This window comes from Hyperolius riggenbachi, chromosome 2 (genome assembly GCF_040937935.1).
Source record: "Hyperolius riggenbachi isolate aHypRig1 chromosome 2, aHypRig1.pri, whole genome shotgun sequence".
NCBI classification, from domain to species: domain Eukaryota; kingdom Metazoa; phylum Chordata; class Amphibia; order Anura; family Hyperoliidae; genus Hyperolius; species Hyperolius riggenbachi.
Genome location: NC_090647.1, coordinates 537,770,244 through 537,784,024, shown reverse-complemented (window position 1 = coordinate 537,784,024; position 13,781 = coordinate 537,770,244). Strand labels below are relative to the sequence as shown.

At 43.9% G+C, this 13,781-nt stretch overlaps 1 protein-coding gene across 1 annotated transcript in view; it reads left to right on the top strand.

Annotated features, from left to right (window-relative positions):
* The window catches only part of SHPK (sedoheptulokinase), a 55,622-nt gene that overhangs the window by 31,035 nt on the left and 10,806 nt on the right, over positions 1-13,781 (top strand). Inside the window, exon 6 of the mRNA XM_068270715.1 lies at positions 10,289-10,489. Coding sequence (XP_068126816.1) covers positions 10,289-10,489 — 201 coding nt within the window. The remainder of the gene's footprint in view (positions 1-10,288; positions 10,490-13,781) is intronic.

Genomic DNA, 13,781 nt, shown 5'->3' with positions numbered 1-13,781 from the left:
TAAAATTGTCCTAAGTGTCTTGTTATCCTGAAGCATTCAGAGTTCCTTTCCCTGGAACGAAGTGGCCAAGCTCAACCTTTGAAGAAAAAACCTGCATCATAATCCCGCCTCCACCACCAAGCGTTACACTTGGCGCAATGCAAGTCAGGCAAGTACTATTTTGGCCTTTGCTAAACCCAGACTTGTCGATTGGATACATACAGAGAAGCATGGTTGATCACTTGAACACATCTCCACTGCTTTAGGTTCCAGTGATGGTAGGCTTTACACCATGGTATCCACTGCTACGGCTTGGATGCAGTTGCCCCACCATGGAAAGCCTTTTATTTATGTTCTACAGCTAATCTGAAGTCCATAAGAAATTTGGTGGTCTGTAGCTACTGACAGCCGAAAGTTGGAGACTTCTGTACAATGTGCGCTTCAGTATGTGCTCTCTATGACTTAAGTGGCTTACCACTTCATGGCTGCGCTGCAGTTCTTCTTAATTATTTTCACTTTCGTTTTAATATCAACAGTTGACTGTAGAATAGTTAGTAGAGGAAATTTCACGAATGGGCTTATTGCACACGTAGCGTGTCACAGTACTACGCTGGAATTTACTGAGCTCCTGAGAGCGGCCCATTCTTTCACAAATGTTTGTAGACATAGTTTTGCATGCCTAGGTGGTTGATATTATACATCCATGGCCGTGGAATGAGGAAGGTAATCTGGGCGCTGCAACCAGTATATAATTTGGGTGCCGGGCTTGTACCCAATAAGAGGACATGTGCAGGAAGGGACAGGTAGTGTTAGGGTTAAGGGAGAGGGTTAGTTCTAGGAGTACGTAGGGTTAGGAGTTTGTAGAGGGAGGATAGTGAGAGAGGTTGGTGCGATAAAACTGTAGTAGAATATTGGCAGTATTGCAGATATTTTAATCAGGGGTAGACAATCATCCGACTCCTCAGTTTATGAAACCTCCAACTCCAGGTACCCAAACATTGCTCCGACTCTCAAACTTTGGCTCCACAGACCTGATTATAATAGCAGCCTTACCTGGCGCTCAAATTGCCCCCACACGGTTTTCTGATGTGTGGGCCATGGAAGCGATTTGAACACCTGAATTAAACCATTTGTCGGGGCATCCCTATATTTTTGGCTTTTGGTAACATTTTGGCTCAGTGAAGCAAAGTACGGACATCTTCGGCGCAGAAGAGCATCTATCCTTTCCTGTCTTTTGTAGATGAATTTCCTGCTCCCTCCCACTGACAAGTGTTGGTCATTAAATCACTTTACCGTCCTCCTGTCAAGCACAAGGGATTTTTATTCAATTCCATTTCTCTGACTAGCGTTGGCCATTACACAATCATTAGATTGTTTGCCTGTCAAGCAAATGGTGGCTGATTGGATTCCCTTAAATGATAAAATGCAGGCTTTGGCCATTAGACAGTTATGACCGAATAGCTGCACATTTACGTCTAATTCTTATCCTACCTGGCCTTCAGTTTCTGCTGGATTTCTGTGCAAAAAGTGATCTAAATTTTCATAACCCTTTTTTCCTGTAACTTACCAACATGTGTCAAGCAAGGGTCTAGTATACATTTTGAGTATAATAAAATCTTGAAACCCAAAATCTAAATTAAATTTCAAAATTACGCCCCAAATTCTCTGATCATTTACACTTCCGAGCTGCATCTGCTTAAAGAGAACCAGAGGTGGGGTTCTAACAACGAAATCCCCATACAGAGGCTCGGTCTGCCTATAGAGCCCAGCCTCTGTTGCTATCCAGATTCCCCGTAAGCCCCCCCCTGCATTCTGCGAGACCCCATAAATCACAGCTGCGCTGTGCGGACTGTGTTTACCTCCTCCTGTCAGTCTCTGCTGCTCCCCCGCCTCCTGCATTGCTCCGGTCCCCGCCTGCGTCCCTTCCCTCCAATCAGCGGGGAGGAAAGGGACGTGGGCGGAGACCAGAGCGATGCAGAAGGCGAGACTGACAGGAGGAGGTAAACACAGCCCGCTGCTGACACGCTGCGTGTCGGCAGTACGGCTGTGATTTATGGGGTCTCGCAGAGCGCAGGGGGGGCTTAGGGGGAATCTGGATAGCAACAGAGGCTGGGCTCTATAGGCAGACCCAACCTCTGTATGGGGATTTCGTTGTTAGAACCCCACCTCGGGTTCTCTTTAATATCCGGTGTGCACATTTGTATATTGGAGGGAGCAGCGGCGAACTCGGCCGATTCCCAAAAGATTTCATGACATCACACACGCGCCAGGAGCTATAAGGATTCCAGCATGTTTGATCAATCCTTTCAACTGATTTGGGCCAGGAAATGTTTGAAATATCAACTGGGCGGCCATGTTGCGCTGCAGATTCTCTTCCCATTTAATAAAATAATTGAATTGCAAGGTATGGGCAACCTAAACCAGAACAGGAACGGATGCTCTAAACCCTTCATGCAATGTCCTCTTCCAGAACTGCTGTACTCCGAGTTGGGGGGGCTTCTGATTTTTACACAGATGACATTATTGTGGCACAGAAGCAAGGTATGGGCAATAAAGAGTACAGAAGCAAGATTTGTTATGCCAGACTAATCCTGCATTACAATTCAAATTCAATTTTATACCTATCAATGCACATTTTACTGTACATATTGATATTCCAGTTTACACAGCAATGTATTCTTCATGTTGTTATCTTATGGCAACACAGTGGCGTAGTGGTTAGAACCCTCGTCTTGCAGCGATGGCTCCACTTGTCTGTGTGGAGTTCCTCCGACATCCCAAAAACATACAGATAATTGGCTTCTCCCTAAATTGGCCCTAGACTACGATATATACAGTATATACACTAGACGATATAGACCTATGACTATGGTAGAGATTAGATTGTTAGCCCCTCTAAGGAACAGTTAAAGAGACACTGAAGCAAAAAAAGATTTTGTATGTGTAGTACAGCTAAGAAATAAAACATTAGGAACAGAGACACAAGTCTAATAATATTTCAAGTACAGGAGGAGTTAAACTCCAGTTATCTATGCAAAAGAGCCATTGAGCTCCACGACTTTCAGTCTCAGAGAGCTCTGTCCTTTGAAGCTTATCTCAACTGTCAGTCACTGTGTCTTCTTTTTCTCTGCAGAGGACAGGTCAAAAGTTTACTAGCCTGCTCTGTAAATCATTTAGAATGCTGAGTAGTGTGTAAACTGCAAATATTAGAGAATGATGCAATGTTATAAAAAAACAACTATATAGCTGAAAATAAAAATATATGAGAATATTTTTTCTTTGCTACTAATGTTCTAGTAATTATCCGTACTACACAACCAATTCATTATGCCATTATTTTTTATTTATTTTTTATTTTTTCGCTTTAGTGTCTCTTTAAGCGACTAGACAATATATACTCTGTACAGCGCTGCAGAAGATGTGTGCGCTATATAAATACTAAATAATACTGATAATAGCGATAGAGACAAAGGTCTGATTGTCTGGCACAGGGCTGTGTAACGTCGCGGCTGGTTGAAGTCTAATTGCTGCAGGAACGCCGCTGCTTCCAGTGTCTGCACATTATATTTCATTTACGGAAATTAAATGAAGTATTAGTAATAAAGAGGCACAACAGATATCTGTCTCCCTGAAATAATTTAGAACAGTGAACATAGTTTATTTATCTTCCAGTAATGGCCGCATGCCAGGATGCCACTTTACAAACCACTTCTACCGAGCATTCTCATCGTCCACAACATATTTATTAGCAGCACCAAAATAACGCAATTAGATCATTGACCTCAATTCACTTAGGGCAGGTCAGTCAAATACCGCATTGGGCATTTTACACTCTTTCACCAAATTCACTAAGATTTCCTGTATGTGGTAGAAGTTTGGTAATGTACCAAAACATGCTTAAAGGAATACTATCGATTCACATTTTTTTTTTCAATTGACACAGGAATTGTGTGGGAAGTGCTGCTAAGTACTAGTGTATACATTTTTGTAGCAACTTCTTTGTTTACTGTTAGCAAAATACATTCAAACTTTACTGACGCCAAAACTGACGGCTGACTGAGCCATGAGGAGAGGGGAAATTCCCCTCACACTTGATCAGTTAACTCTATGTGTAGCTCTGTGTGTGACAGAGAAGAGCTCCCAACAGCTACAGTTTCTGTGTCCTGTGTTTCTGACTGAAGTGTCTGAAGAGAGCAGAGGAAATGTAACTAACTGTCACAGCTTTTCATTCTGTTTTTGCTTTCAGAGTTTGATATGTTTGATATTTGCTTTCTGTAGTCTGATATGCAACTCTGTCTGTGCATTGAAGCAGACACCCCTTCTGCAATTGATTTGTCCCAATATAGCTAAATCCTACCCTCAATAAATTACAGCTTTTTGCCTCTGATATTTAACATGAAAAGTAGGAAAATGTTTACACAGACATTATTTGCACACTGTCATTTTACAACACTTGGGTATCGATAGTATTCCTTTAATTCACTAAGCCCTGTTCGGTAGTCTTACCGGGCTGTGGAGCAGGTCCAGTAGCAAGCTATTGGTCTTCTCTTACAAGTCTGTGCATGAGTTGTTTTATTGTCTGACCAGTGCATTCCCAGCATCCCTTTAGATGTGCATCTATGCTAACTAGAGAGGGCTCTTCTGTGTATCAGTGTAAAGATATGCACATCTAAAGGGATACAGAAAAGCCTTTTTAAATGTATCTCAATCTCCTGCTCTGCTGTCTTGATGTCCCCCTGCCAGAGTATGGGATCAAATAGGGTGAGAAGCAGGGCTGTTTGGCTCTCCCTATTGGCTGTCTGCTACATCTGTCAACTTTTACCCCATGTGAGATACCGACCATTTTTACTTTATTTACCGAATGCTTTAATCTTTGTCAATTGCAATTTCTGGACCTTTCTTGAGGTATTTACCACAGAAGTCTAATTTACCTCACTTGTCTGTAATTTTTAAGTTTTCAGTGCAGTAATGGGTTTAGTGAATTTGTCATTTGGCAAGGTGATTAGTGAAATCAGCTGTTTTCTGCACTACCAGATGCGGTAATGTTTAAAGAGAATCTGTACTCTAAAATTCTTACAACAAAAAGCATACCATTCCATTCATTATGTTCTCCTGGGCCCCTCTGTGCTGTTTCTGCCACTCCCTGCTGCAATCCTGGCTTGTAATTGCCAGTTTTAGGCAGTGTTTACAAACACACTAACCAGCTTGTGATAGGCTCACATAAGCAGTGTGTGTGTCATACAGAGTGTGCAGGGGGCCTGCAGAGGGTGTGTATCGCTTCTGCCAATGACAAGCAGTGTAGCACATTCCACACATCCCAGCCTCATCCGACAGAGCTGACAGAAGAGAGAAGATTAGATCATATAACAGAGATAATACAGCCACTGTAGGAAAGGCTGCAGTAAACCAGAGCACATTAGAACAGGCAAAGGAACTTCTAGGATAGCAGAACTAAGGCTGAAAATTTTGTTAGAGTCTCTAATGAATTCAGGCCATTGTGGTGGCATCTGTCTGGGGACCTGTGTCTTCACACTTGTCATGCTTCCTTCGTCTGAAGAACTGGTCCATGAAATTCAATGAAGATTGATTAGAAACACTGCTTACTATTTTATTTACATCACACATGGAGAACGTAATGGCAGAAACAAAATGTATACATTGCTATCCTTGTTCAATATTGTATCTACAGATTTGAACCAGTTTCTTATATTGGTATGATTCCCATCGATCGGATGGAAAATTGGATTGTGTATACCCAGCATTAGTGGTGTGAGGATTGAGCAAATAAAGGGTCTTATCTATTTTGTCATAAATTAGCTCACATCCTCTTAAGACCCTATTTGGATGTTTTGTTTCAATTAAGGCATCTTAAAGAGAACCAGAGACGAAGCACCCTCATGTATTTTATTACATTTATCAGTGGGAACATGACAGTAAACACCTACCCTGCTTTTAGTTTTATTCTTCTCAGTCTAATCTATCTGTTATCAACTGATAGGAATCCCCGACTATTCAGTCGAGGTTTGACCTGGAATCATTATAGCTGAGTCACTCTTCTGTGGAATCTTTTCAAGCCCAAGCCTTCCACCTCCTGGATCAGATTTCCTTACTCAGAGCTGTTGGCATGGGAGGGGCTGCTGCTGCCGAGAAAGAAGCTCTGAAACCGACAAGTGTATCTGTGTGCAGTGTGCAGCCAGTCATTATCTACTGTATGCAGTTTCATTTCTATGAGACACTTCCTACAGGCAGCCACACAGCATACCAGAATAATAGTTGAAAGCAGACAGATGAAAGGCTGCAGCAGCCCTACTTGGTTATAGTCTCATATAGCCTAGACAGCACATCCAGAACAGCTTATAACCTGGAAGCAGAACAGGTATGAGCCGGCGGCCATATTGGATATTTCCTGGAGCAATAATGGATAAAAAAAAAACACTCAAAAAGGCACACCAGAGTGGCGAACTTATCAGGTAGAGCATTTATTCTTTACAAGCTATCAACTGATGTGTGAATCGTTCATCTCTGGTTCCCTTTAATGACCTGCATTTATTTTTCTTAAAAAAAAAAAAAAAAAAAAAAAAAAAAAATCCCATTTTGATGTTGCATGTATATAGCTGTGTGCTCTAATAACTTCGTCAGCATACAGGATTGGCGTCTGATTAAGGTGGATTAACCAAAAGCTTGCGTTTATTTGTTAAAGTTAGCCAATAAATGTTATCATCCTGATTCAAAATGTATTGCTTTTACTGATGGCTAACACGGTACAATGCACTACTGCTACCACTATTTAATTTGTAATGTTAATTTCAGTTCACTTGCTTGATAAAGGGTATATCACTTGCTTGATAAAGGGTATATCCCGAAACGTTGCACTTTGTGTGACAATTTGAACCTATGCAACTTCCGTAAAAGAGCATTATTACTACGGATGGTGCCGGCTTCATCTCCTGTTCCGTTAATTTCAGTTCATGTATGCTTTAAAGAGAACCTGTAACAAAAAAAGTCCCCTCGGGGGTACTCTCCACGGTAGGGGAATCCTCAGGGGTCCCAATGAGGCTTCCCCCTCCGCTGTAGCTGCAGGCAGTGCAGCGCTGGCTCCCCCGAAGTGTCCTGCAATCCTCTCCCAACAAGCATGACAAGGCTAGTATATTTTCCTTCCCTGGCTCCAGCGGGGCGCTTTTGAGGCACTCGGCGCGGAAATAGCCGATCTGTCGGGTCCGCTCTACTGCGCAGGAGACTTGGGCCTGCGCAGTAGAGCGGGCCAACATCGATCAGCTATTTCCACCCATCTCCGAGCGGAGAGCCGATCCTGCGCTGAAGCGGGGAAGGTAAATATTTACATGCCCGCCGTTCCAGGAGCTTTTGCGCTGCCGCTGTGGGGCACAGGAGGACAAGGGAAGCTTCGATCCTGAGGCTTCCCCCACCCAAAGTGAGTGTACCCCCCCCCATGGGAACTTTTTCTCATTACGGGTTTTCTTTAGGGGGCCGAACGCCTTTTTAATGAAAAAAATAGAAAATGAACCTCCCCATAAGGGACATTTGTGACAGTGTGTCATTGGGGTGATAAGGATTACTTACCTACAGGAGGCTGCTCCTCTAGCCCCCTGTCTATTCGAGGTAGTGACCACTTTTTGAAGCTCCGGTGACGGTGTCATATGCTTCTGACCACCGCAGTGTATGCTGGGAGATGCACTCAGATGGACAGACTACACCTCCAGGCATGCATTGCGGCATCTGGGAGCACACAACACCGCTGGAATCTTGAAGCTGTGGCCACTCCCTGGGGAAGGTGGCAAACTCCATACAAACAGGGGGCTGGAGGAGCAGCCACCCCATAGCCAAGTAATGCTTACTTTCACCCCAACATATGCTGAACTTCCCTCTTTCTCTCTCCCCCCCCCCCCCCCCCCCGCCACTCTCACGAACAGGGTTGCCACCTCATCCCTTTGAATATCGGCACATCTAACTTATACAGGTTCTGGGGCTACTCAAACATAATCTGTGCGTAAACTGCATCTTACTAGCCACAAGGTATGTATAATTCATATGTGCCTGTATTTAAAGTGCTGAGGTGGCAACCCTGATCACGAACCTCCATTATGGGGAATCCCAGGAGAGCCCTCCTGACACAGGATGTAGATTTGCTGCATAAATGGTGTTGTGTGGCATTTTTTTCAAATTTAAGAATTGTGTAATGATTGCCACCCCTACTGGTGATGGCACAGTCCTGTTTCCACAACATTGAGTTATTTCGTAGAAAAACAAGTGTTTTATCAGGGGCGTAGCAATAGGGGTTGCAGAGGTTGCCACCACATCGGGGCCCTTGAGCCAGAGGGGCCCCGAAGGGCCCTCCCTCAACTACATTATTACCTCTCTATTGGTCCTGTGCTCATAATAATCACTTCTGTATATACTTTGAATAGTGGTAATCATTAACAAACTGTTCCCCCATTCCCGTCTTGCACCTTTGACACTATCTGCCATTGGCAGGTTTTGGTGCGCCGTATCAATTGTTATGTATAGAGTGCTTGAGGGGCCCCATTGTAAAACTTGCATCGGGGCCCACAACTCCTTAGCTACGCCACTGTATTTTACAGGGCTGTGGAGTCGGAGTCGTGGAGTCGGGCAATTTTGGGTGCCTGGAGTCGGAGTCGGGAAAAAATGCACCGACTCCGACTCCTAATGAATTTGTAACTGTAATTAAAATAGAAAATATGATAAAATGTTCTATTTCTCAGATAATAGTCATTAAAAATAATGTGTATATATACAGTAATAGCTGTGCTTAGTCCACAAAAATGAAATAACCCAATCAAAATTAGTTACTTGTGCTGCTTCAATAAAGCAGTCCCCGTATTTTTAAGGTCAGATATACATATCAGATTGTGACTGTATATATGATGTGTGCACAGGAATCTCTTATATATACTAAATAACATCTATGCTGTAAGAATAAAGCCTGATGTGTAGCTGTGTCACTAATAGAGATGGTCAATGAGATGGAAATAATTCTGCACTGATGCTGATTTATGCAAATGTATGCACTCCCTTTGCTGATGAAATCAAATAATTTGATATGTTGTTAAAATTTGGTTTGGTGACTACAAATTAAAGGGTACCTGAGACGGATGAAAAGTAAAGTTTTATACATACCTTGGGCTTCCTCCAGCCCCCTTCAGGCTAATCAGTCCCTCGCTGTCCTCCACCACCTGGATCTTCTGCTATAAGTCCTGGTAATTCAGCCAGTCAGCGCTGTCCGGCCGCATGCCGCTCCCACAGCCAGGAACATTCTGCACCTGCGCAATAGTGCTGCACAGGTGTAGTATGCTCCTGGCGGAGGAGTGTGTGCATGCGCACTACGCCCGACTGGCTCAAGTACCTGGACTCATAGCAGAAGATCCAGGTGGTGGAGGAGGACAACGAGGGACTGATTATCCTGAAGGCGGCTGGAGGAAGCCCCAGGTATGTATAAAACTTTAATTTCATCTGTCTCAGGTTTACTTTGTTACACAGTAGTACTATACTCTACATATGCACTCCCCACAAAGCTGCAGGGAATCCACTGAGAATGCTGTGCACATTGAACACAGAGGTGTTGTCTGTCACCCATAAACCTTGTTCAGATTGTGCATGAAGAATGTGTAATAGAGGAAGAATCTCCTCATTCCCCTGCAGAGTACCTGCACATCATTCTTACATGTACCCACACTTACATTGCCTAGGGCCTGATAGATGTTCTTTGTTCCGGTTTGTACCTTTTACAAGTACTCTTACCAAGGACTAGTTTTAGTCTAAAGGGAATAAATATAGTAGTCTACATATCCTTCTCACTTCAGTTGTCTTGTAAAATTCCTAAGCGTTGGCAGTTAAGAGACGAATTTCATGTTACATACTTTTAATCAACAAAATTGTAATATGCAAATTAGAGGAGTCGGAGTCGAGGAGTCGGAGTCAGTGGAATCTTAAACTAAGGAGTCGGAGTTGGAGTCGGTGGATTTTTGGACCGACTCCACAGCCCTGGTATTTTATATAATAAAGGCAAATGTACCAATAGGGCGGCCTGCAAGGATGAGGAGGCGGGCGCACTTTCTGGACCGTAGTATTTCTCCTGACTACATCTCTGGTCAGACATAGCTGTGTGATGCAGTCATCCCTGCTGGTAACATTTCTGATGCGCTTTTTCACCATTTGACCATTTCATGTTGCTCTTCACCATCACAATAAGGTTAGGTTACATTTTAGATACTGTAATGCATTATTTCTGATACTCTTTATTTTACTTATATCATTATTTCCCCCGCCATAAAAGTCCTGAATATTAGCACTTCTGCCCAGCTGACGTTCTGCATGCCGGAGGAATGGGAGCCTAGACACATCCTCGATCCTGCAGATCCCGTGACTTATTTCCCATACATGGGGCATCGCTACCTGGCCGTGGCTGCGTCCCTGAACGGAGGGAATGTGCTGGCGTCCTTTGTGGAAATGCTGGTCCAGTGGACGGCTGAGCTCGGTAAGGATTCTCATCTCTGTATAATTCATTTCAAGACAGGAGGGGAGGAGCATGCCACGACTATTGGTCTCCACATCCCAAGACCACAACCTTGGAGAGGAGGAGATAGTCGGCACCACTTGCAATATAGTAAATGGCTCTTTATCTATAGCTCAAATACATAAAAGCAAAGAGTGTAGCAGCTGACAGCTTGCTGTTTCAGTGCTCTTTCTTCTGGCAAGAAATGTCAGCTCTGAAGAAAAGACACTGAAACAGCAAGCTTTCAGCTGCAGCTGCTACTCTTTGCTTTTATGTATAAAGAGCATTTTTTTTTTTTTTTTTTTTACCACTTCAGCCTTCAGTCCTTTTCACTTTATGCATCTGAGCAATGTTCACCTCCCATTCATTCGCCTATAACTTTATCCCTACTTATCGCAATAAACTGATCTATATCTTGTTTTTTCCGTCACCAATTAGGCTTTCTTTGGGTGGTACATTTTGCTTAGCGCCACTTTACTGTAAATGCATTTTAACAGGAAGAATAAGAACAAAACAGAAAAAAATTCATTATTTTTCAGTTTTCGGCCATTTATAGTTTTAAAATAATACATTCCTCCATAATTAAAACTCACGGATTGCATTTGCCCATTTGTCCCGGTTATTACACCATTTAAATTATGCCCCTATCACAATGTATGGCGACAATATTTTATTTAGAAATAAGAGCATTTTTTCCGTTTTGCATCCATCACTATTTACAAGTTTATTATAATAAAATAAAAAGAAATATTTTATCTTTACATTGATATTTAAACAGTTTTTAGACCCTTAGGTAAATATTTATTTATTTTTAACCTTTTTATTTGGGTATTTTTGGGAGGGTGGGATGTAAATAGTAATTTTTTTAATGTAAATATATGTATTTTTATTATTTTTAGATGTAGTTAAACTCATGGCTGTCATCTTATGGCCAAAAAGCATGTTTACATGACGTCACTCTAAGCGTAACACGTATGCTTAGGGGGACACGAGTCGGAAAAAGCGAGGCTTCCGAGAGAAGCGGTCGCTTTTTCTGCGGGGGAGAGGAGTCGATCATTGGGCACCATGTACCGTTTGCTTCCTAGGCTAATGATCTGCGGCCGGGGGTGCACATGGCCTTCTGATTGTAGCTTCTACGTCCAGAAGGCTTAAATGGTTAATGAGATTTCATTGTACTGCACAGCAACTGCTTTATTGAAAAGGAAACTACACTTTAGCTACTGATACATAATATATCATAATGATTTGGGCAGCACGGTGGCGTAGTGGTTAGCACCCTCGCCTTGCAGCGCTGGGTCCCCGGTTTCAATCCCAGCCAGGGTATTATCTGCACAGAGTTTATTTGGCTTCCCCCTGCACAGATAAGTTATTTGGCTTCCCCCGAAATCGGCCCTAGACTACGATACATGCACTACATGACACATACTGTACATAGACAGGACGATTATAGGGATTAGATTGAGTCTCTCTGAGGGACAGGTTAAGTGACAAAACAATATACTGTGCACAGCGCTGCGGAAGATGTTGGTGCCATATAAATAACTAATAATAAAAATTAATTTTCTTTACAAAGAAAAAAAAAAAAAAGTTCCCCTGGGGGGGTACTCACCTCAGGTGGGGGAAGCCTCCGGATCAAGGCTTCCCCGTCCTCCTGTGTCCCATGGCGGTCTCGCTGTGCCCCTCCGAATAGCAGGGATGTAAATATTTACCTTCCCTGCTTCAGCGCAGGTGCAGTATCTGCTCTCCGCTCAGAGATAGACGGAAATAGCCGGTCGTTGTTGGCCCGCTCTACTGCGCAGGCGCAAGTCTCCTGCACCTGCGTAGTAGAGCGGACCCGACATCGATCGACCATTTCCGCCTATTTCCGTGTGGAGAGCCGCAACAGCGCCCCTGCTGGAGCCAGAAAAGGTAAATATTGCACAGCCTGACAAACTGTCGGCTATGTGTTCCGTGGGCTGTAGCGAGACCGCCATGGCACACTGGAGGACGGGGGAAGTCTCCAGGCTACACCCTACTGAGGTGAGTACCCTCCAGGGGAAGTCTCTTTAAAACACTACTGAAGCCACCCTAAAGAGGAAAAAAATATGCACCTATGTAGAGTGAAGGCTCTGAACCATTCTTGGCCTTCCTGGTTATCTTTCCATCTCCTTGTTCCATCGCTGTCCCTTGTGGAAATTCCATGGCTTCAGAGAGCCTCGGAAGTACTAATCTCCCAGATTGCTTCTGAAGATGGGCGGCTCCGTACTGCACATGCGCGACCACAGTACAGAGTCACCTGTATTTGGGGACATGACTCTGGGATAGGAGTGCTTCCCACTTCAATGGGGGTGGGTGGTGGAACGAGGACACAGAGAGGACCAGGAATGCTCTATGGCACAGGTTTCAAACTCAAGGCCCGCGGCCCTCCTTGCCAATGTATGTGGCTCTCGAGAGCTTCCAATGTCCATCGTTGTAAGAAGTAAAAGGACACTCCCATCCAGAGGATCACACCAGTGACGGTGCGTCTGGCTGAAGCCTCGTCAGTTTGACTTGGGGTGCAGCAACAACCTACTGACCCCTTCTGGGATCCAAACCCAAGTGTATTATGAGCACTTATCAAGCGCAGGAGATTTGGGCACAGCCGGTGCCACCTCAGGCCGTAATAGGAATTATGGCTATAGCAGCTCACAGGGAGTAACTTTGGCGCCGTCAGAAGACTGAGCCGAAGTTACTTTTAAAGCACTGTAATTCGGCCGCCAGCAATAGCTGAAAGCCTAATTGCCTCATTCCCCCACCATCCACGCAGACCTGGAGGGGGAATAGTAATTGACGCCACCAGGACTTGTGCAGGAGAAGGTAAGCCGTATATCAGCTGTACCCAAGTCTCCCGGCGGTGATTTCACTCGTACTCTTGTATTATTTACCTGCTCCATTGGGCCTCTTCTGTTCTTCCCAACAGCTGTACGCTCTGTGCTTTCATCCCTCCAGCTTCTGATCATGTGACATACATTAGAGCCAGAGGTAGGCAGCATAGTGCGTGTGGCTGTGAGGAGATCTGGAGCAGGTGAATCTTAAACTGCTCCACTGCACTACTCTGCAGAAGGGGGAGGAGCAGACTCCCCTCAGGTCCATAAATAGTGGGACATCGACACAATTCTAACATTTTTGGCTCTATACACAACCACAATGGATTTGAAATGAAACTAACACAGGGCTCTATTCACAAAACTTTGCATAAATAACTTATCACCTAATTGATAAAAATAACCTTTCAGCACATATACAAACAAAGTAA